Genomic DNA, 23,991 nt, shown 5'->3' with positions numbered 1-23,991 from the left:
TTCGAGGACGGTAAAAAAGCGCTACAGAAGCATTTACCACTTTTCAGAAAAAATGCAACAACTAAACAACACAACTAAGTACTTTTGTTCATTTTTTTGAAGATGAGATTAGGACCCCCCACCCATACACCTAATCTGAGAACCACTAGTCTTAAAGGCTGACAAACATTTTCAGTCTTGTTTGTTTCTTAGAATTTGCTTTGGAAAGCTGAGACACGTCCGTTCAAATGCAGTTCTGTCTTTTCAGATCCAGTTTCTTCTGTTTGTTTGGATCAGACTACGTTCAGTTTAACATTGACATCAGTAATTTTACTTTTGTTGATTCAACAAAAGGCAAGATCTCAAACAAATTAGACTACTATTAATTAGAAATGGTAAAAGATTCATTTTAGTCTCCATCATTGGTTGAAGCACCAACCAGTGCATTTTCACCGCATGTTGTTCCTCCTCCGCACCAGCAGGTGGCAGCAGTCAAACCCACGCGGGGTTCGGAGAGGAAGAAAGTTCGGTGCCGGAAGCTCTGAAGTCTCATTTAGTAAACAGACACTTTCTGTCCACTTTATCCCGGCTATGGACCCGCCCGAGTCACAAGGACCTGATGGCTGCGCACTCGGTCCAGAACCGAACCCCGAACCCGAGCTTTCTGCCGCGATGCGGGCTAAAATCGAACGGAACCGACAGCGGGCGTTGATGCTCCGGCAAGCCCGCCTGGCGAGTCGCCCCTCGGCCGCTGTAGAAGGCGGGACGTCCGCCAAAGTGTCCAGAACCATCGACTCCGGGGCGGGCTTCTTCATCGATGAGGAGGAGGAGGGAGGAGGGGGAGGGGAGGGGAAGTCCAGGACGGTGGTGCAGGAACCAGGTGAGGGGGGGTTGTGGTTCTGGTTCTGGTGACATAAACATGCATCTGTAAACCTACCGGAAACAGTCTGTTAGTGTATCAGACTGCAGTTTCCACATCCGGAGTGGAATCCCAGCAGCTGGTCGTGTTTGTGAGTGAAAGTAGAATCGGACGGACATGAGTTTGTGGAGCTGAAACTCAAACCTTAACTCTCTGCGTCGTTACAAACTTCAAAGGAAACTGACTTTTTTATTAAGGAAAAAGAAAAAGTTCCTAACATCTTAACTTTTGTGAGGCTTCTCATTCAGTTACATGTCTTAGTAGAACCGAGTCATCAAACCATTTTCCCTTTTCATATAATAATCCAGTGACTGAAATAGAGACAGAACTCTGTATGAAAAGTATTCAAGGTGGTTTGGTCTTCAGACTGAAGCAGAAATGCAGCCGTTCTCTTCAAAACCAAATGTCTCAAAAATGGATCCTGGATTATTTAAAAATGAAAGTCTTTTACTTTTGGTCAAATAGAAAATGTAATTCAATACTAATTTCATCCCCTCTTGTCTAGAAAAGTCTTTAGAAATGTTTTTTCTGATGAGGTGTTTGGAAATCCGTCTGAAGGACTTTGGTAATTCGGCTGTCCGTCCAATAGGAGAGGAGGACGTTTTGACTGAAGCTCGGCAGCTTTAAGGTGGATTCTGGGACCATTGGACCCACGTCTGAGGAAGACTCTGATCACAGCCTCATGTTGTTTCCAACCGGTAACTGAAATGTGGAACAAAGGTTTCCAGACCGTGTCCCCTTACGGTCAGTCAGTTATTGTAAAACAAGGACAACGAAGCACAGTTCCAGAGTGATGTCCAGAATAAAACTGCTTAGAAATGATCCAGAAAGTTTGATTGGCAGTTCGTTCAGGTCAAAGTCACATTTCAGCAGAAAGTTAATTCCTCCTCCATCCCTGAATATTTTAGAGGGAAACCAGGAACCTTTTAGGTTCTTTAAGAACAGCCAGTTGATTTTAATCAACAGCTTTAAGTCCTCCTTCCTCATCATCAGTGTTGTATGTCCAAATTAATTTAAAGTTAGCTTGATTTATGTCTTTAATGGCAGGTTTGGGGATGGATAAACAATGTGCTGGGTAGATCCATCTTGATAGGGATTCCATCTTCACTAGAAAATCTCTACCCTGAATAGAAAGATCTCGTTTAAACCTACAATCTAGGTTTAATTTGCACACAGATCCTCCAATAATTTGGTGTCTTTGGTTAAGCGGATACCAGATGTTTAACAGGAATGTGATGAAGTGTTGTTAGAGCGCAGTCTTCACATTGTTTCAGTTTGAGTTTCAGATCAGATAAATCTATTGAATGTAGAATCATAGGAATTTGACTGCTGTCCCTCATGAAAATAGCTGTGTCGTCAGCAAACTAATTGCTATTTGCTGGCCTAAAACATGAAGTTTCTCAAAGTTTGAGTTTTTCATTGAAACTAATGACAATTAAGCTGCAACGATGAAGAGTAAAGGGGAGATAGGACAACCCTCCTTTGTTGATGGATAATCTCGGCGAGGTCCCATGTGGCAACGAAATGACGCTATCCATAGAGTGTTTTGGTTTCATTTATAAAGTTTGGTCCAAAACTGAACAAATCTAGAGTTTGAAGCAGGAATTGACGATCTAGACTGTCGAAGGCTTTAAAAACATCAAGAAAACAAATAGTAGTTGGGCTAAAATCTTTTTCATTGGTGTCTCTGGTGTCAGAGTGGTATCAAGGTTAAAGCCAGCTGGTGATGTTCTGTCAGCCGGGTTTTTCAGAAGGTTTTTGCAGTCTTAGGACCAGCGGTCTTAGGTATACGAACACAAGCCTTAGGTCCGCTCAGGTTCCACTCAGTTTTAAACAGGCAGTAGTGCAGGGGGGTCAAACTCCTTTTCACCGTGGGCCACATCAGCACAGCGGCTGTCCTCAAAGGGCCAAATATAACTTATACGTGTTACTAAATGTAATTAAAAATAAATGTAACTACTCCTTAATGTTAAATAATTCATTATTCATTTACTAGAACTTTTGAAAGTGATAATTACAGTTGCGTAGAAAACATATGTTTGCTTGTTACTTTAGCATAAATCCTTTTAAATTTGATTCTGTCAAGTTAGGTAATATGGACAGTGTTTAAGTCCTAATGTATAGTTGGCCAATCCGATATTTCAAGTCTGATTCCCCCTAAATATGAATAAATACACACCAATTTGTATTTTTTATTCTAAGAAATTAAACTCTTTTATGCTCTCGCGGGCCACATAAAATGACATGGAGGGCCACATTTGGCCCCCGGGCCTTGAGTTTGACACATGTGCAGTAGTGAGACCGCTGCTGTAACGACAGGGGCTTGATACTGCTTTGTGTTCAAACTATAGGCCAATATCCAGCCTACCTTTCTGTGCTAAACAGGTGCTTCTGTGTTAGAATGGGTCCTCACTCATCCAAGTGTTGCACCCTGTAGTGGGGGGGGGGGGCATTGTTATTTTCTATTTACTTGCTGCCACTGGAAATGCTGTTTCAGAAGCATAAGGTGAACTTTCACCTTCATGCCAACAACTTCCAATTTACGTCCCTCTATGTGAGAGACCCGACTGCACGATTACCGCAATAATCGACTGCCTTGCTGAAGTTAGGTGGTGAGTGTTGCTAACATTCTTGGCCTAAATAAAAGCAAAACTGAGGTTGTTGTGTTTACCCCTGGTGGTGGAAAAGATCATGGTCTTGATCTCGTCTCTCTTGCCCCTTTTGAACAGTCTGTGGTCACAAACCTGGGTGTGAAGCTTGATGCAGCTCTGAAGCTCCACCTCCAAATAAATACTGTTTCCAGGTCCTGCTCTTTTCAGACGTGACGACTGGCTCGGATGAAGTCATTTATATCAACAGCCTGAAAGTGTCGCCCGTGTCTTCCTGTTGTCCACACTGAATGATTGCAGCTTTTTATATGCTGAGTTACTCAAAGCTTCATTATCCAGACTGCAGCTGGTCCAAAATGCAGCAACCAGATTTATTTGTGGGGCAAAGAAGTTTGACCACGTAACACCAATCTTGTCTCTTTGAACTGACTGCTGGTGCAATTCCTGCTTTTTATTCAAATCCTGGTCCTTACTTTGAAGTCCCTGGCAGCTACGGCACCTCTTTCTCCAGACTGCTTTCCAAAATTCCCCCTAACGTCCTTACGTTCCACCGACCACTTTGTGTTCATGGTTCTCAGAACCAAACGAAGTTTGGGGCGTTTGCTGTGTTGACTCCTGAACCATGGAATCAGCTGCCAGCAACAATTAGAGAGGTCAGGCTCTTCAGGTGTTCGCTTTAAAAGAGAATGTTCCTCCACTTCAGCGCTTTAGCATCAGCCTAGCCCTGTTATGCTGCTTTGAATCTCTGTTTAAATTGGTTTTATGCTTTTTTAAATCTATCTTTTAACTCTACAGTGTTTTAATGTGGTTTTACACTTTATATTCTTTTATGTTTTGTTCTCCATGTGTACAGCACTTTGGGTCTCATTGGCTGGTGGTGGAAGGTGCTTTATAAATGAAATGAAGAACTGGACTGATCAACCCCCCCGACGTTCCAAACAGGAAGCGGCTCCAAGAAGCCAAAATCTGATAGTCTATAGAGAAATACACAGCTGTCATTCTATTGGTCAGACGAGCCGTTCTGTTCCTGATTGGTTGCCATAGAGATGTGAACATTCCAATCACGGCTTACCGAGGATTTCTGGTCCCTACATGCTGACGGAGACGTCGCGGTGAAATGGCGACTGAATTGACCGGAAGCACGGCATTTTCTCTGGGTGACGTCACACGCCAGCGTCCAGTTACATTATACAGTCAATGAGGTGTTCATTATCTGAAGCCTCTGCACCACCCATTCATTTCTGATCATGGACACTGGCGCTGTGGTTTTCTTAATGCAGGTGTCGTTGGATGTTTGTGTTGCTGATCAGGCGCTCCGTTGTGTGCGTTTGTTGCCAGCCCCCGTGATTGAACCCGAGTACCTGCTGTGTGACGACTGTCAGAAGCCTTTCATGGACTCGGTCCTCAGCAACAGCTTTGACTTGTCTGTGTGCGACAAGTGCAGGTACCTGACTCCGCCCCCTCTCACACCTGACACTAACGTTAAAGTTGGTAGTTTGCTGCTGCTGTTTGACTAAAACCTGGATCTTTGGCAGAGACACGGAGGGAAAGCATAAGCTGATCTCCAGAACTGAAGCTAAGCAGCGTTACCTCCTGAAGGACTGTGACCTCGACAAGAGAGAGCCGCCGCTCCGGTTCATCCTGAAGAAGAACCCTCACAACCCACGCTGGGGCGATATGAAGCTCTACCTGCAGTTACAGGTGTGTACCGCTGCACCGGTCCGGACTGCTGACGTGGAGCGGTCAGCAGTGGCCAGGCTGCATGCTGGACCAAGAATCGAGACCGAAGGGTTCTAGGGACACTCGGACCAATGCAGGAGGATCCTTATAATGATCTAAACCTGTATTCGTTGTAAATGTTCAACTCTTTAGTGGAAGGAGGACTTAAGATGAGTGCAGCTAAAGAACCCAGCTGCAGTAATGAGAGGAAGCTGACATAAATGTAGGCGTGGCCTTAGAGTCAGGGATTTCTGGAGGTTAGTGGAAACATTGGTTTCCTTTTCTCTCTTGGTTCCCAGCAGCAGGAACTTCCTGCTTGACACTCATTGGTTCCCGTTCTAGAAGGAAGCCCGTTCCACGTTTGTGTTGGTAGAACAGCGTGAACGTTTGTGCCGATGTTCCCTTCAGGCAGAGAAAAGGGCTCTGGAGGTCTGGGGTTCTGAGGAGGCAGTGGAGGAAGCCAGGGAGGCCAGGGAGGAGAACCGGGAGGTGCAGAAACAGAAACGCTTCAACAAGAAGGTCAAAGGTCAGTTTCCTGCCAGAGAAGGTTTCCCCATGTCAGAACCACCTCTGTCTTGTCAGAACCTCCAGAACCATGCTGTCATGTTGCATGTTTTGTCAGAGCTGCGCAGGGCCGTGAGGAGCAGCGTGTGGACCAAGAACACCAGCGGCCACCAGCATGAGTACGGCCCGGAGGAGGTGCTGGACCCTGAGGACGACCTTTACAGAAAGACCTGCACCAGCTGTGGACATGAAGTGACTTTTGAGAAGATGTAGCCTCAGAGTCGGCGTTCCCACTGCAGGAACCTCACAGGTGATGGGAACAGAAAGACCTGAGAACAATATTGTGAATTGATTCAGGGATGGACGTTCATTCTTTGGAGCCCTTTGGCTTAGTGAAGCATTCATGATTAAATGAAATGAAACATTCAACTTTAGTTTCTGTTGCTCAACCTATTAAAGGAACCCTGGTCATCAGAGTCACAGCTGCAGCGGTCCACATGCATTAGAAGCCACTCCTTGTGAAGACATTGTCCACCATGTCAGGTTTGAAGACCCGGTTCAGTTCCATTCCCCAATCTGGATTCAGACCAGTTCTAATGGGTCAGACTGAGACTGCCTTCAAGACCCTGTCAGTCCAAGGTTTCTGGGTGTCCTTAGTCGTTTGTGTTTTAGACCGGGATCCTGCTGGAAGGCCCGTGGCCTTCAGAACCATCTTTCTGTCAGGTTCAGAGCACTGTCTAGTGGGTCTAGATGACCCAGTCCCAACATTAAAGTGTCTGGGACAACACAAGGGTTACAAAACGTTTTCGAAATTCTGACTTCATTAGCGGTGTACAAAGAAAATACACATTTCCACACAATCCTGATGACAACGCTTCGTTTCCTAACAGCATAGAGCAAACGTTGCTGAGTGTGGACTCTTTTTATAATTCTGACTCAAGAATTTCTCAAATGTTCTGTTTGCACAAACATTTAACTTTCAGTTCGTCTGCAGAGAGATTCCCCTTTCAGTGACTCGCTTTTGAAATCCTGACATCACTTCCTTCTGCTTTACCCCCGTCAGTGCATGGGGGCTTTTTTGACCCAAACCTGGGGGATTTTAATGCTTTCACTTTCTCCCGAGTCCTCTGACTGAATAGAGCTCAGGAGGGAAATGTGGGGAAACCGTTATGTGTCAAATGAAATGTGGAAGCAAGAACATCAGCGGGAATAGAGTCAGCGCTTTGTTGAGGAGATTCAAGGTGAAGACGGAGGTCTGCTTCCAGAGGCTGTCTTCACAGCTCCCCCTCATTCTGCTCCTCAGGCCTGTGGATTTCTGATAACTGAGGTCAGAAGTCACATATTCATCAAAGATGGTTCTGAAATGTGCTTCTTAAATGCTTTTATTTCATGGCGTCAGAATCCGGAGATGAATCGTTGGACAGTAGAATCTCATTTTACATCTGGAAGAATGTAGAACGTCTTTTTCCCCTTTTAAACTGAATTGGAGTGAAACGTATCCGTTTTTACAGACTCTTCACATGGTGTACATATTTATGTGTGTGTATCTAAGACTAAAACTTTTCTTAACAAAAGTTCACTTTAAAAACAAAATTTGGACTGAATTTTCAGTGGCAATAAATGTCTTTTTAAACAGAATTTCCATGTCTTTGTACTGAATCCAGAATCAGAATAGTTAAGTGATTGGAGTGACATTCAGCCCTCTTTACTTCAGTGGCCCTATGGTAGAGTGTCTGCCCCGAGGCTGGAAGGTTGTGGGTTCAAATCCATGGTCGGGTCATACTAAAGGGTCTATAAGTGGGTCCAAAGCCTCCCTGTTTGACACTCAGCTAAGGGGTTGGATTGGGGGGGGCATCAAATGGTTCCCGTGTCTTCAGCTCACTGCCCCCCCCAGGGGAGTGGGTGAATGCACAGACAAACTTCATACACCCAAGTGTGTCCCAACTACTGGGTCTGGAGGCCCCAGTGGCGGTTCTGCTGGCCCTGGGGGGCGGTTGTTCTCTATCTGCTGCCGTGCAGGTGTTGGGGGAATTCCGGCTGCCGCTGCTGCTGCGGTGGGGGTCTTGGTGTGGGGGTGGCTGGGCGCTCCTCCTCCTTCTTTTCACATTCCACCATCCATTTTAGAAGAACATAAACACTCACCTGAGCACAGGTGTTAGCTCACCTTTGCACTAATAGTTTGCATGACTGAATGACTGAAATATTTCACATTAGTTGGTTTTAAGGCATAAGTATGCGTGTGTGAACACTATCTGTTTTGTGTGCATGTTGACATGTGGACATTTTTGCGGCTAGCAGGTGTGTTGATAATTGAGTGTGTGTGGACAGGCCCCGCCCCTTTTAGACATGTATTACATCTGAACCTCACTGTAATGATTATAACCATCCAGAAACTTGTTGCTTAATGCTGCTTCATGGTCTTACCCCCCCCTCTCACTATCACCCCCCCCCCCCCCCCCCCCCCCCTGACATCCCTCTCTCTTCTTCCCCTCTTTCCTTTTCCGTCCGGTCCAACACCAAAGATTTTCAAACATGATTGAAATTAATAAAGTTTGGCCTCAATTCCAAAAGGGGTTTATTCAGACATACCTTTGGTTTGTCTGAAGATTCATAACCCCTCTTGTTAAAGTAAAATATGTCCAACCCAAGAGGCCCTCAGCTCTCATCTGCCTGCCCAGCTGTTGGACAGGACAAGTTAAAATAAAAAATGTGTTTCCCAACTAGGTGGACTCAGTTCAGTTGTCGTGTAGGATCCTCACTATATTCATTTCATTTGATTCATTTGGTCAATTTGAGTAAATAAAGTTGGATTTTGGTTTACCTGTGGGCGCTTCATAAAAACTCATCCAGAAAGTTTAGATGAAAATGTTGGTTTTATTGAGTTGAGGCTCAAACTTGAGCAGTAAAATATCCATCATTTACAAAGAACAAGCCTTGGAATTGTCCGACATGTATAACGACGTTCTGCAGCCCATGAGGCACATGTTCTCCGTCTTTCAGAGGTCCACAGCCTGACAGTTGAGGGTGCTGTAGATCCCAGCAGTCTCAAGCGTGTAGAGAACCTCACACTCTAAAGGATTTCTCCCCGACTCGTCCACCGAGGTTATCCGGAACATCTCATACGGGGGAATCAGCACTTCGTCCTCGTCTGCGCCAAAGTCCGAGTAGGACTTCAGGTAAGCACCAAAGCAGGTGCGGATCTCAAAGCAGGTTGTCCGTCCAAAATTGAACAACTTTTTGTTGAGTGAGCTGGAAGCAAAGGAGCCAAAGCGGATGGTTTGTCCCGGTTCCCCGACGAAGAGCCTCCTGCTCCTTCTGACCGCGGTGTAACACGTCCTCTGGTTCAGTTTCAGCAGCCGGATGGCGTCGGACAGAAAGAAGTGGAGGGCGTGGAATTGAAAGGAGCTGTTGTAGGAAGCCTTTCCCTCACGGACGGCGCGGTTCAGGCTGTCGTAGGCGCCCGCCGTGTAGGCGCACAGAGCCCTGAAATGATCCCAGGACAGCGGATCATACGGGTCCCGGCTCTGCATGGCTGCAGAAGCACACAGCTTGGTTCGCGTGCTCTGGAAACCTTCCCTGGTGCTTTTGGGGAGGTAGTCTCGTTTGACTTTGATGAGCATCTTGTTGGAGCAGCCGTAGTACATGTCATCCACGGAGTTAGGGAACAAGCTCAGAGGGAGGGGCCACCGATGAGGAGAAAACTTCCAGGAAGCATCTGTGGCTTTCTGTTGGACCGACTGGGAGGAGACGTTTTCCGCCCCATGGGGTTCTTCTGGAGCGGCAAAGACAGACTTGACTGTTTCCTGTGAAGAAGACTTTCCAGGGTTGATTTGTGGGCCATAAGAAGCTTTGGAGAAGATGTTTCCTTCAGTTTTCTGAGAAAAAACAAGAACTTTATTGTCCAGAAAACAGATAACAGAAGGTCAGCTCGGCAGTGGAGGCACACCTTTCTATTAGCCCGGGGCAGGTTATTCTGGACCAGGGGTCACTGACCCTGGTCCCTGTGGGCCACTGCCCTGCTTCAGTAATCGCTGCTCACCTGGATCAGGTGTGTTCAGTCAACCAGAAACTGGTCTGATCCAGTCCAGCTCAGCAGCATGAAGCAGGGTCAGAAGAGGGCTGGTGACCCCTGCTCTAGAGTTTGGAGCCAACACAGCAAATGCTCGGTTCTCCCAGAACTTCCATTTGGTTCTGGAGCCAGCAGAACACGCTGGTCCGAAGAACGTAGGGACTTTGGGGGTATTTCAAAAGGAAACTAGAAAGGTAAGAGGGAGCCGTGCCTGTGAGTGACTTCAAAGTAAAAAGAAGAATTTTTATTCTACTCACATGTTCAACTCAAAAGAAAATAGAAAGTAACAGATTAAATATGTTTCATAGTGAGAATCTTACTGTTTTTGCCGTCAGAAGCCTCATGTCAGCAGAGAAACAGAGGAGGAGAAAGACGAACCGAGTCATGTTTGATCACGCCTAAGAAGGAAAAAACAGTTTAAGAAAACTCTGCTTTAGGAATCTCTCTTCTAATCGCTTGAAGCTCCGTTTCTTTCATCCACTGGGTTTGGGGGGGGGGGGGGGGGTGAAGAGAACGAGATGAAAACAGGTTTCAGTCAACTCACCAACTAAAGCCGCCACAGATGCAGTGAGTGTCCGCAGCGTCTGACCACGGCGTCTTTTAAAGGGACGCCTCATGGCACAACAACTGTTGCCTAACGGCTCCACTTCATGGTGCTTTCAAAGGCTTCCTCAAATTCACATGTAGAAACCAGCGGTGCAATTACAGAATCTCCGTTACTTTCTATTTTACTTTCAGTTTAACACCAAAAGCTGATCTCTGTCCATTTCTGAATTTCCAAAGAAAGAAAGTGATGCGATTCAGGACCCCGCCCACAAGCATGGAGGAGTCATCAATGTGAAGAGCTTCATGGTAGCTGGTCCTCTTTGCTTTTTACTTTCAGTTCTTTGTATATTTGTGGCAGATGGTAAAGTCAGAATCAGAAGAAGACGCTTTCTGTTCAAGATTCCTGAGAAAACGACTGAATCTGCTTCAGTGGGGAAGTTACCTCTTTAGGCCTTTTTGGGAAAACCCTCACCCGTTTAATTTTGAAGGGGGAAATTTTACATATCTTCCTTTTAAACTGCTAAAAATCGGAGTGTTCAAAAAAACTAAGACATTTCCAAACAGTTTTGATATCTTGCAGATGGCATATCCGGTGTTCCCTCGTTTCTCATGGGGGGGGGTCACATTCTAAAACTTTCCACTCTTTTCGCAGACAAACATTTTGACACCTTTCTCTCCTTTAAACTCAAAATTCAAACCTTCATAGAAAAATGAGTCCAGGATTATAGAATGAAAAAGATCTGATTGTGATCAAAGATTTATGCAGATTTGGCCACTGAACTCATTTTGTACAGGAGACATGCCACAGATGATTGACAAGGTCACAGCCAATCAGGACGCAGAACAACAGTCTGCAAAAGGTTAAGTGCAACACAGCGAGGGAACAACACTGTTCTACCAACACTAGGGCCCAAAGTGCAGTCCCATTCATACACCAACCTAGAACCACCAGGAGCAATGAGGAGTTCAGTGTCTTGCTCAAGGACACTGGTCTCCTGGTCTGGGATCACACTCCCATTGGCCCACCAACCAAAGGAAGGACTACAAGGGACCAGTGCTGACAGTTCCCTGATGGCCACAGAAGAGGTCAACCATCAGTACCTGAAGTTCACCAAGTGAGATGAAGCCAGAACTCGTGAGAAAGGTTGCATCAGTCTAAAGCAGTGTTTTTCAACCAGTGTGCCGCGGCACACTAGTGTGCCGTGGGAAATTGCCCTCATTCACTGATCTAAAAACATTTTCCATCTCCAAGAAATCAGCTCTCTGTGTATCCCAACAGGCCCTGATAAAACACTGAGTAGTAAGGAATATAAAAGATCTTAAGTTACTTTTTCTTTGTGTTTATTTAATTCTATTAAAGACATTTTGATAAGAATCACAGTACCGCGATTTAGCTGCAGCTATAACTGTAAGGAAAAGTCCCGCCCCTTTAACTGTCTCCGCCAATCATTCTTTAAGGCTTAATCACATGTCAGTCTGACCAATCAGAAGTGGTTAAAGTCTTCACTTCCTTATTCTTAATTCTGCTGATAAAGTCGCTCAGTTCTAACAAAAATACCAGCTAAAGCTCGTCTTTAGCTGGTGGTTCATCTCTTAACAGCCGCAACTTCCTGCTTTTTCTGCCACAATTATCAATTTTTTCTTGGATGCTGGTGTGCCGCGGGATTTTTGTCAGGGTTAAAGTGTGCCGTGGCTCAAAAAAGGTTGAAAAACACTGGTCTAAAGTGAGGCACGGCTCCACAGTTTGCCCCCCCCCCCCAGCTCAGCAGTCGTGTGTTGAGGCTCATCTCAGTGAACAGGGCACCTTTTGGTCAGGTCCATTTCAGTTTACATGCAGAACAGCACTAAGTATCCAGTCCTCTAGTTGTACCTGAAGGTGCTTTTTCTCACCCAGACACCTGGCATTTCTGGGAGTGTGATTGGGTGGAGTGGTCTGAACCCGTTTATTCATTTTTGTGGCACTTGGTTCATAATGACCACTGTGTTTTAGGCACAAAGGGTTCCATGAGTTTGGTCAAAGGTTGACTCCGTCATGTCTGACTTTGTCTTGGGTGAAGAGAGGAATCTACTATTCAACTGCTGGTTTGATTCCTTAGAGGTCCAACAGAACCCAGATTGTTTTTGGTAACCGAGGGAGGCTGGAGACATTTGCCATCACAGTCGATCCAATTTAAATTTGTAATTGAGGTTTTTAATTCAAAAAAAGCTGGTAATAAACCCAAAGGTTTCTGGTTTTATGGAAACTAGAGACTTGAAGGGACCAGAGGAGGTACAGTTTGGGACTGTAGGATTTTTTGCATCAATAAAGTAATAAAGTAGCTGGAGAGAACAGCTGTCCCAAGCCGGGGTTCCTTCCTTCCATGAAACATTTTCTGCACAAACATGTTCGATCTCTTTATTTCTTAGAAAGTTGGGATTTAAAAGTGCAAACATATGTAGCTTGGAGGTGTGCAGTTTAGACATTTTCCTCCAAATGGATCCATTAATAAGTCTTTTTAAACAATTTAAAATTCAAATCTCTGAACATCAGAAGTTCGAAATACAAATTCATCTTGAATGGCAGCAGCCTGGACTCCCTCACTGTCCCCCTGAAAGACGACATTTCAAATGAACCACATGGACCTCAGAACGTCAAATGTGTTGAGGCTGTTCATACGTCACTGAAGTATTTCTCGATGAGGTTCTGTGCGGTCCGGTACACCGTGTCGTTCTGGTTCTGAAGCATCTCCAACCGTTCCAGTCCTCCCAGCTCCTCGATCAGCAGGCAAAGCTTTTCAGTTTCTCCCAGTTTCTCTGCAGCCTGAAGAAAGAGCATTTTTAGTGGGTGGTGGGGGACTAAAATGTTGAATCTCAGAGTTTTCTGACCATAAATATGTTATTAATGGATTCCAGGATGACCAAAATGACTTTGGCATCTTTAACTTGCAGCATGTTGATGATTGCCTCCAGTGCACCACTCTGCACCAAGAGGACAATCTGCTCCACAGTCCCCCCACTGGTGAAATTGGTCACTGCCCATACGGCTTCCTTTTGAGTCTTAAAGTCTCCCTGAGGAAAACAGAAGAGCCAAAGGGCCATTGGTGAAGCTGGAGGAAGTTCATTCTGATCGTGTTGAAGCAGACGAGCAGTTAAGGTTATTAAGATGACTGACATGTAGGTGTACCCACGAACACACCTTTAGGTCTACTCACATTTCTGAGGAGCTCTATTAGGGGGGGAAGGAGACCACATGTGATGAGCTGCTGGATTTGCTTGCAGGAACCTGCAGCAATATTTGATAAAGCCCAGGTAGCCTCCTTCTGCACAGAAGGCTTTTGGTGCCGCATCAACTTGGGCAAAATGTTTAGAACTCCACCGTCGATCGCCATCTGGGTGTGGAAGTCCGACCCACTGACTATGTTTCCAATGGACCGGAGAGCCGGGGTCTGAAACCCCGACAACATAAAGACCAGCTTTTAGTGAGGTTCTAAGCTTCACTGTATCAGGGGGGACTGGGAACATCTTACCATAACTGAGAGCTCCTGGTGGTCCATCAGCGCCACCAGCCGCGGAACAATGCCAGTTTTGACAACAACATCAATTCGGTCATTGGAGCCGTCAGAAAGGTAAGAAACTGCCCAGCATGCATCAGACAAGATGTCCTTATCGTTAAGGTGGAGCAACTGAATTATAGGAGGAAGCATCTAAAGCAGAAGGCACATTAGATTTCCAGGAAACGTTGAGGATTGAGTTGAGCCGACGCCCAGCTGGGTACCTGCTGGACAGCAGACAGCGGGGGGGACGGGTTCTTGTTCCGGCACAAGTTCGACAATGTCCAGGTTAGATTACGGAGATAGCCAACCTGCAACAGCAAAAAAGGTCAAAACACTGAACAGCAAAAGGGGTGTGGCCTGAGCTCTGCTCTTTTGTGAAGCCTCTGCTCTGGTATGTTCTGATTGGCTGGACGCGTTGCATACATTTGCTATGCCGTTTTTCTCTGTATCCAAATGAGGCGATTCTCATTGATCACGTTAACAGGCAAAGATTGACAACATGCTAGAGCGCGTTTAGACGTCCCCGCTCCAGTGTTTAAAAACGAACAACTGGACTTTTAGAGTACAGCAGAGGACTGAAGTTTGGCTTCACATCCTTACGTCTTGAAGTTCATACGTCACAAAACATGCAAGTTGTGCATTTTCCCAAAAGGTGAGCGAAGCATCCAAAAGGATGAGGACTGGTGTGGATCCTCTGCAGTTTGATGCTTACTGGTGTGTCTGGGAAGATGCGAGCCAACAAGGCCGGGATGACGTTACACTCAATGAGGAGGTCGCGAAAAGCTGCTCCATCCCCTGTTTAAGAAGGTTCAGGTCAAGAGGCGAACCACTAAACCACAGAAACTTCCTTGGAAAGAAAAAACAGTGGAGGAACATTCGTGTCCAACATCTTTGTTCCACAGCCTCACCACAGACAGAACAAAAGGTCCACCTGCAATGTTTCCAAGGGCCCAGACGGCCTGCTCGCTGATGTGCAACATCGGCGACGCCAGTAAGCCGATGAAAGCTGGAACGGCCCCACTTTCCACAACCTGGACACAGGACTGAGTTTACCAGAGAATTCAGGAAGGCGTCAGGTCCTCACATGAGCAGCTTCTACCTGTTGCGTTTGCCAAGAGGTGCCAGAGGCGACATTTGTGAGAACCCACGCTGCCTCAAACTGCAGAGTTGGCTCGTCGTCCATGGAAAGAAAGGAGACAAAACGCGACAGCAGTCCGGCGTCAATGATCTCCTTCAGCGGAGGGTCACAGCCCTGAGAGAGCAACTTCCTGGATGAAAAACACCAAAACAAAGGGTACCACAATAGTGACACCTAAAACATTGCTCATTTTCTCATGAATTTCTCTGAAGACCTCGGGTAAAGGCGGGGTTACTCTTACCTGGCGGCCTGGCAGCCTCTTGTCTGAGAGGCTCTATCTTCGCTGTTCACATCTCGAACTATGTCTTCGATCTTTAGGGTCGCCTAGACGCAGTTTAAGAGATTAAATGTAGTTCCAGGATGGTACTCACAGTTGCTGTGAACTGACGTTTTGAGGAGACAGCGCCTCCTCGTCAGGGAGCGAGGACAGCGTCAGGTTTCTCTTCTTCATGAAACTCTCATTCTTCTGGACCTTTCGTAGCTCCACACACTCGGCGATCCTCTTCTCTCTGAAAGCCTGAGCAGATAAAGGGGAGAATGCAGCTCTGACTAAATCCCCTCTCTGCAGCCCCCCTGCAGACTTACTGCTGGATCTTTCCCCTTGTGCTTGTAGCTGGAGAGCCGCTGAACATGTTTGGTCGACATGTTTCAGTCAAAATGAAGCTTTGAGCTGCTGCACAGACGTTTTATAAAGCAGTGTGGCCTCTCATAACTAACGAGGTGAAACCAATTAGTCTGACACACAGGTGTTCACTGTTAGTTAGATCACCCAGGAGCTCTGACTTCCTACCAGATGATGGCGGTGATGCACCTGCCGCCTTTGGGCCAACCGCTAAATTAATCCCAGAGGAAGAGAGCCACCATCTGAAAACCAAGTTTGGAGGAAGAGAAGAAGAAAGATCAACCAACCTGGTTAACAGTTTAGTCTGTGGAACAAAAGAAGAGTATTCAACCAACATTTGATCCAACCATACATTGTTCCTTGGCCTACTGGACTTCCACAAATACTAGAACAACCATGTCAGCCATTGCAACTCAGACATTATCTGTATTTATACTACAGTCCGGGTGAATACTGGATTCTGATTGGCTGCTGGGTGTGTTAAAAAGTGATAACCGCACGCCTAAAAAAGTAGTTCTAGTCACATTGCTTAAATGTTCTGTATCACCCTGCTGCTTCTTTAACCCGTGTGCTATCCTATGACCCCCCCTTCCATTGAGGTGTTCCCCCTACCATGACAAAGGTGGATAAAGGTGGAAAGATTTCATGTAATCCATGGACACCAGTGAAGATCACAAATCATTGAAGAAAAAAGGTTCAGAGCACTGTCTAGTGGGTCTAGATGACCCAACTCCCAATGTTAAAGTGCCTAGGATAGACCAAGGGGTAAAACAAACGTTAACGGCATCATCTGGACAAAAACAAGCGGTTAGAGGAGAACTTTCTCTCCGAACTGGCGCTTGATTTAACACATCGTGATCATCAGCATATAGATCGCTTCCTTTGCCGCTGTTGTCATGGTAACATGACAAGGCGCTGCACCACATAAAAATAATAAACCACCAACACACCTTTAGAAAAGTCAGCGGCTTCTTGGTCCACAGCTTGTTTTAAAACTGATTTCTCTAAGCGGTCAGAACCTCAGTAGTTCTAAAGAATAACATCAAAGTTTTTCTTCTCCTTCTTTCCTGTATTGTGTCCTCTGCCCTTCTTCACGTTTCTTTCTTTATTATTTTGAGGACAAAAGACAACTGAAGACTTTTTCCTTTTTGCCTAAATGTGATCCTATCATTTGCCAGCCGGGTAAAGCTCGGGTCTCCATAGAGCAGAGAGATTTTCTTCTGTGATGAACAGCAAGGACATGTTTGTAGTCATGTGGTGTAAGTACACAACTCCTTTGACTGTGTGAAACCATGCCTCACTGTGAACAACAGGTGGCAGCATCACACAACCTCACACCACAGGACTGAAGGCCAAGGCTCTCATGAAAGTCACTGCGGTTTCCAGGATTTGATCCATGAAGAAAACCTTTGAAAGAATTCATCTAGTAAATGACTAACTTGATCAGACATTTGGATGCTTTATGCACAGACTGTGTCTCCATGACGACAATACATTTGCTTAACCAAAAAAAAGGAAAATGTCACTCATGTGACGTCATTCAGAATAAAAGATGAGGAGGTTCCCCTGAGCGGGAGATCCAACCCAGACTCTGTCAGACTTTTGGTGTCAGCAGACTGCTTCTGTTTTCAAGCACACGGGGAAGGCGCCCTTTAGGCCATTTCAGGCCATCCCAGGCCATCCCAGATCATCATAGAATACACATTTACAGGCCGGCATGCAGTGGTAGCCCACATTGCTCCTGCGCTTCCAGGTTGGCGCCAGCGTTCGGCATCAGAGCCGCCATCAGTGTGGGACTGGGACTGTGAAGCGCTTTGGACCTTAGCGGAAGGTAGAACGTGCTTTAAAGGTAAACGCCATTTCCCATGAAGATCAGGACTCACATCTGCTTTTCAAATGAGTCTTCATAAATATGAGCCAGAGATGAGCGCCTTCATTCTGATCTTTCTCATCTCGTGTTTATTCTGTGTTGTCTTCTTTGTTAGTCTGAACAATGTGACATGATTGGAGGACAGTCCATTCTTCAGGTTGTGCCTTCTGAAGCACCGACACGAACGTGCAAAAGCCAGAAATACAAAGTCTCCTCCTACTTCAAACAACTATTTCAAGTAGTCGTGTAATTGCAGCATTGTCTGGGTTTGTGTTGTGTTACCAAAAACCTGTGAACTCCAGAGTAACCAGTATTTCTGCTGGAGTGACGGTTCAAACTCAAGCCGTTCAGATGTGACTTTTTAGTTCCAAAGCGTGTTCAACAATCCGATAACGTTTCAAAGAGCTTCTTGTGATGGCAGGAATGCTCGGCGCCCTCATGCATGCTGGGTAAGAAGGGGGAGTCCTGTGTCCGGAGGATCTGCTTTCCTGTCCCTCTATTTGACACAATCACAATTTTTCTTCATCTGTTATCTGACTTTATGAAGATGTCAATGTATTTATTATGCTTTTTAACATTTTGTTAAAGGGATTTTATTGACTTTTACTTTTGAATCTGTACAGTGTCCTTGAGTGTTTTGAAAGGCGCCATTGAAAGAAATACATTATTACTTTTACTTTAACGTTTAAGTGTGTCAGTGTGAATGTGTGTGTGTATGTGTGTGATTGTGTGGCCCTGTGACAGACCGGCGACCTGTCCAGGGTGAACCCCGCCCGCCTCCGTCCTGTGGGCAGCTTGTGTCACCCCGTGACCCCAACAGGGAAACCGCGCATAAAGGAAACACTTTTCTATTGTCTGACTACAAATTCAGTTAAAGCTCTTAAACTCAGAGGTTTCACAGACCTACTCCAATAAAAATGGTGGTTTTTTTTTTAACTTGGTAGAACATCACACATATTGGTACAACATGAGCAGGGGTGTTATAACATACAGTGAGGTCAATAAATATTTGATCAGCCTGTGATTTAGCAAGTTCTCCCCTTAGAAAACATGGGGGGGTCTAATTGTTTCATCATAGCTGCATTTCCACAGTGAGAGACAGAATCTGAAGAAACATCCAGAAATCATGTTGTACATTTTTTTAAACAATTTATTTGTATATTACTGTGACAAATAAGTATTTGATCACTTGATGATCAGATAGATTTCTGAGCAGCAAAGAGCTGCTGTTCTGCTTTGAAATAGTCCAACTCCACTCTGCTCTGATTCTAAATGAGTGGCTCCTGTTTGAGGTGGTTAGCCTGCATAAAGACACCTGTGCCCCCCCCACAATCAGTCAGAAGTCTACCAACATGGACAAAACCAAAGAGCTGTCAAAAGACACAAGAGACAACATTGCAGACCTTCACAAAGCTGGAAGTGGCTACGGGGCAATTGCCAAGCAGCTTGGTGAGAAAAGAACAACTGTTGGAGCAATTGTCAGAAAATGGTAGAGGCTAATGATGACTGTCAATGTCCCTCGGACTGGGGCCCCTCGCAAGATCTCACCTGGTGGGGTATGGATGATGCTAAGGAAGGTGAAGCATCAGCCCAGGACGACATGGGAGGAGCTGGTCAATGACCCGAAGAGAGCTGGGACCACCGTTTCCAAGGCTACTATAAGTAAAACCTTAAAGCGTCATGGTTTAAAATCATGTATCATCCCAAGAACACCATACCTACAGTGAAGCACGGGGGTGGAAGCATCATGCTCTGGGGCTGTTTTTCTGCACAGGGGACAGGACGACTGCACCGTATTAAGGAGAGGATGAACAGGGCTCTGTGTTGTGAGATATTGGTCAAAAACCTCCTGACCTCAGTCAGAGTGTTGAAGATGGTCGTGGCTGGGTCTTCCAGCAGGACAATGACCCGAAGCACACAGCCAAGAAAACCAAGGAGGGGCTCCGTAAGAAGCAGATCAAGGTTCTGGAGCGGCCTAGCCAGTATCCAGACCTAAATCCAATAGAGAATCTTTGGAGGGAGCTGAAACTCTGTGTTGCTCAGCGACAGACCCGAACCCTGACAGATCTAGAGCAGATCTGTATGGAGGAATGGGCCAAAATCCCTGCTGCAGTGAGTAGAAACCTAGTGAAGATTCTGTCTCTCTCTGTGGAAATGCAGCTATGATGAAACATTTAGACCCCCCCATGTTTTCTAAGTGGGAGAACTTGTTAAATCACAGGCTGATCAAATACTTATTGACCTCACTGTATAAAGATGGCTTCTTCACATTATCAGAAATTATACAACAATCATAATCACAAGAAAAATAAGATAAACAAATTCCGTAAAAATAAATTAAATAAGATCCTCTACAATGCAACCTTTACGTTTTAACAACCACTTTCTAGTCTCTGATGTATTTTGCAACACAAGCCCATCTTTGGGTAAATTCGTCCATTTTCAGCTGTAAACTTGCCGTCATTCGCTCCATTAAATATAATTGTTTTTTGTATGCTTATCTTTTACTTGTAAATCTGAGCGCCCCCTCAGCCTGATATGTAAGTAACTCATCCAATTGTTTTCTGGTCTCCTGTAATTTACCTAGTGTTTTGTCGTTCGGCTCTTTTTAATGCTTCATTTCTAGCCTTTTAATTTCCTGTTCTTGGTAAGTTTGTTTTGCACATCTTTGTTTCTTCAACCTAGACCCAATAGAAATAATTGTGCCTCTGATTGTAGCTTTACTAGCTTCCCACAGTTAACATTTATAGCAAAGTATTCAGTTATTGCATTTTCTACTTCTTGCCTGGCAGAGGAGTCAGTTAAAAGGGAAACATTAAGTCTCCAGTGTCTGAAGTGTGGCTCCAGTCCCAAATTAATTTTCATAATCACAGGACCATGATCAGAAATGGTGATTGGTTCAATCCTGCATTCTTTCACTCTATATAATTCTTTTTTTCAAACATAGATCAGGTCGATCCGTGTGTAACTGCCATGTACATGTGACCTAAAGGTAAAATCTCTACTGTTTGGGTTTAGAGAACGCCAAACGTCCACTAGGCCTAACTCCCTTGACATACTAGATAAGGCTCTGCTCATTCAGCTTTAAGAGCTGTAACGTTTTTAATAAAAGATGGGCGATCTTCATTGGGGCCATATACATTTAAAATAGTCATTTTTATGCCTCCGATCGTAACAATTACCATTATATAACGACCATCCTTATCCTCAAAGATTTTCTCAGTGCTATATGGCACAGATTTGCTGAATAAAACAGCAACCCCTCTTTTCTTTCCATCACTGCAGCTAGCCCCATAGATCTGGTCTACCCATCCTCTTTTCAACTTTAACTGTTCATTTGCTGATCAATGTGTTTCCTGGATCAGAGCTGCAGAACATTCCAGTGTTTTTAATTGGTTGAAAATCTTTCTCCTCTTGACTAGATTGTTGATCTCTTTGACATTATAACTAATAACATTTATGACGGCCATATTTCTTCAATGATATGATAATATACCTGCTTTGCATAAGTACCTGCACCAGAATAAAAAGGGACGAATATTTTGAGGAAAGATAGTTGAGATTGAAGATTTCTAGCAAACAATGTACCTTTCAACATGTACCAAGGTTGAGAACACAGAATATTAACATATACAGTTGAACTTCTAACTCACCAATCAATACGGTAATCTCACTTCCACCGCGTTTGACCCCTGATGGTGTGGGGGCAGAGAGGTGGGACCTACCCTCTACCTACCATGTGCTGAAGAGACCCCAATCAGGTTGAAGAGGGTCTTAAGGAGTGTGTTCCACTCAAATCGTCCTGGGTTTTGACTCACTATTGGCTCAATCATTCAAACCCTTCTTTTAGTGGCAATGCACTTAGGAAAAGGCAGTATTAACTAATATGAAATATTAACATTACTTTTTGTTTCCACATGGCTACCTGATTCAGTATCTGTCATTCCCCTGCAGGAGGGTCTTCACATCAGATGTAGTGAGATATTTTGAGCCTTTCTTTTACTTCGAGTTCATTCTCCAGTCATCCTTCATCATCAGGCTTCCTTCTTCTACTCCACTCATCTGGATTCCTTTCTTCCTCAGCATCTCTGCAGCCTCAGACAGTGTGTCAAAAGTCTTTTCTCCATCTTCTGTTGAAATTTAAGGCGGGCTGGATACAGGCACTTTGCCTGTATCCCTTTCTTCTTGAGCTGTCTGACAATATCCTGCACCTTCATTCGTTTTTTCTGTAGATCTGGCGTGTGGTCGTGGTCAAAGAACATGCGTTTGCCTTGGAAGAGGACTTCTTTTTGACTCCATGCTTGTTTTATGATTATGTCTTTAGTTGAACCATCCAAGAATCTTACTGTTATAGATCTGGGACCCAGAGAAGCTGAAGACGGTCTGGAACTGGTAGTAACGAGTGAGCGATGTGTCCTCTCTATTCTCATGTCCAAGTCATCTGGGAGTTTGAGCACTCCTTGGAGCAGTTCTTTCACAAATCCAATCATATCTCCTTTCTCACTGCCCTCAGGGATCCGATAGATGCGCATATTGTTTCTTCTCAGCCTGTTTTGCATCTGCTCACATGTGGCTGTCATCTCAATATCACGGTGAAGGAGATGTCAAAGCGCCCTCTGGTGGAGGCTGACTGTCTCTTCGATTTGGCCCAGTCTTTCCTTCACGTTAACAAATCTCTGTTCGTGTTCTTATAACCCTTGTGCTATCTTAGATGACCCCCCCCCCTTACATTGACGTGTTCTCCCTCCCATGACAAAGGTGGATAAAGGTGGAAAGATTTCATGTAATCCATGGACACCAGTGAAGATCACAAATCATTGAAGAAAAAAGGTTCAGAGCACTGTCTAGTGGGTCTAGATGACCCAACTCCCAACATTAAAGTGCCGAGGATAGAACAAGGGTTAACTTGCCTTTTATATCGTTGCTGGCTGTGTCCAGTCGTTCGACGGTCATTTTATGTCCCTCTGAGTTCTCTTTTCGTATTTTTCTCATTTCTTCCATTATGTCTCCTTCTTGCTGGCTTAGAGCGCTGCTACCGTCGGTGCTAGCGCTAGCGCTAGTGCTAACTCCGGTCTTCGCAGCAGTCCGGTCCTTTATCTTACGTATAACAGTAAGATTCTTGGATGGTTCAACTAAAGACATGATCATAAAACAAGCGTGGAGTCAAAAAGAAGTCCTTTTTCACTCCCTTTTTTTGTTTATTTCAGCGGAGGGTAGAACCTAAGCAGTTACGATGTCAATGTCGTCACCGGAAGTCCATTTTTGGTGTTTTTAACATGTTAGTGTAGCATTGTTTTCTTATAAAAAAGACATTTAGAAAGAAAATTAAGTTTCAAACTTCATTTCTGAGTTTTTATTATTATTTTTAGCACTATTGCTAAATTAACTCGCAGTCAGAGCTCAGTAGAACCACATGTTCCTGTTTCTCTCAACTCTGATGATTTTCTTACATTTTTCGACAGTAAAATCTCAAATATTAGACATAAGTTAAATCAAGTTATTCCTACTATCAGCCCAGAACAGGCTGAAGCGGTAGAAATGGAGGCATCCATAGAAACCTCTGTAACATTAGACTGCTTCACTGCTGTGGATCAAGCGGAAATAACATCAATTATTACGTCCTCCAAATCCTCAACGTGTCTGTTAGACCCAATTCCCACTAGACTTTTTAAAGAAACTTTTCCCCTAATTAATGATCCCATATTAACAATGATAAATGCCTCTCTGGAAACGGGTTACGTGCCACAGTCTTTTAAATATGCAGTTGTTAAACCTCTTCTGAAAAAGCCCAGTTTGGATCCTAGCATCTTGGCCAACTATAGACCGATATCAAACCTGCCCTTTATTTCTAAAATCCTAGAAAGAGTTGTAGTTAAGCAGCTTTACTGCCACCTACAGGACAACAGCCACTTTGAAGACTTTCAGTCGGGGTTTAGACCTCATCACAGTACGGAAACTGCACTAGTTAGAGTCTCTAATGACTTGTTATTGGCCTCAGAAAAGGGAACACTTTCTATTCTGGTCCTGTTGGACCTCAGTGCAGCCTTTGACACTATCGACCACGGTATTTTACTCCATAGATTAGAGCAGGACATAGGGATCAGAGGACCTGCTCTCCAGTGGTTTAAATCCTATCTGTCTGATAGGTATCAGTTCATTAATGTAAATGGCCATTCCTCTCAGTGCACTCGAGTCAACTATGGAGTCCCACAGGGCTCAGTCTTAGGACCGATCCTGTTTACGCTTTATATGCTACCCCTAGGAAACATAATCAGGAAACACAGCATTAATTTTCACTGTTATGCCGACGATACGCAGTTGTATTTATCCATGAAGCCTGACCAGAATGACCAGATAGAGAAACTGAACGCCTGCATCAGTGACATCAAGACCTGGATGACAATTAATGACCTCCTCTTGAACCCAGAAAAAACTGAGGTCATTATACTTGGTCCTAAAAACCTCAGAGATGCTCTGTCTGCT

The 23,991-nt window shown here is 44.8% G+C and overlaps 3 protein-coding genes across 3 annotated transcripts; 1 reads left to right on the top strand and 2 right to left on the bottom strand.

The window, feature by feature from the left end:
• Positions 1-432: 432 nt before the first annotated feature.
• On the top strand, positions 433-7,368 carry xpa (XPA, DNA damage recognition and repair factor). Its single transcript, XM_004086006.4, has 5 exons — positions 433-859; positions 4,846-4,951; positions 5,043-5,208; positions 5,635-5,752; positions 5,849-7,368. Exons 1-5 carry the CDS (start codon positions 436-438, stop codon positions 6,001-6,003), a joined length of 969 nt encoding a protein of 322 aa, XP_004086054.2. The 5' UTR covers positions 433-435; the 3' UTR covers positions 6,004-7,368.
• A 1,216-nt stretch (positions 7,369-8,584) lies between these two features.
• LOC101166940 (T-cell ecto-ADP-ribosyltransferase 2) lies at positions 8,585-11,658 on the bottom strand. Its single transcript, XM_004086005.4, has 3 exons — positions 10,344-11,658; positions 10,120-10,197; positions 8,585-9,605 (listed from the first exon to the last, which is right to left on the bottom strand). Exons 2-3 carry the CDS (start codon positions 10,183-10,185, stop codon positions 8,727-8,729), a joined length of 945 nt encoding a protein of 314 aa, XP_004086053.1. The 5' UTR covers positions 10,186-10,197; positions 10,344-11,658; the 3' UTR covers positions 8,585-8,726.
• A 1,068-nt stretch (positions 11,659-12,726) lies between these two features.
• On the bottom strand, positions 12,727-15,709 carry LOC101165536 (importin subunit alpha-5). Its single transcript, XM_011494462.2, has 12 exons — positions 15,602-15,709; positions 15,405-15,533; positions 15,258-15,340; positions 14,978-15,146; positions 14,810-14,909; positions 14,591-14,673; positions 14,100-14,186; positions 13,852-14,028; positions 13,537-13,770; positions 13,211-13,393; positions 13,002-13,145; positions 12,727-12,933 (listed from the first exon to the last, which is right to left on the bottom strand). Exons 1-12 carry the CDS (start codon positions 15,659-15,661, stop codon positions 12,850-12,852), a joined length of 1,533 nt encoding a protein of 510 aa, XP_011492764.1. The 5' UTR covers positions 15,662-15,709; the 3' UTR covers positions 12,727-12,849.
• Positions 15,710-23,991: the final 8,282 nt, after the last annotated feature.

Source organism: Oryzias latipes, chromosome 1 (assembly GCF_002234675.1).
Source record: "Oryzias latipes chromosome 1, ASM223467v1".
NCBI lineage: Eukaryota > Metazoa > Chordata > Actinopteri > Beloniformes > Adrianichthyidae > Oryzias > Oryzias latipes.
This window is presented reverse-complemented; position numbering and strand designations above follow the sequence as displayed.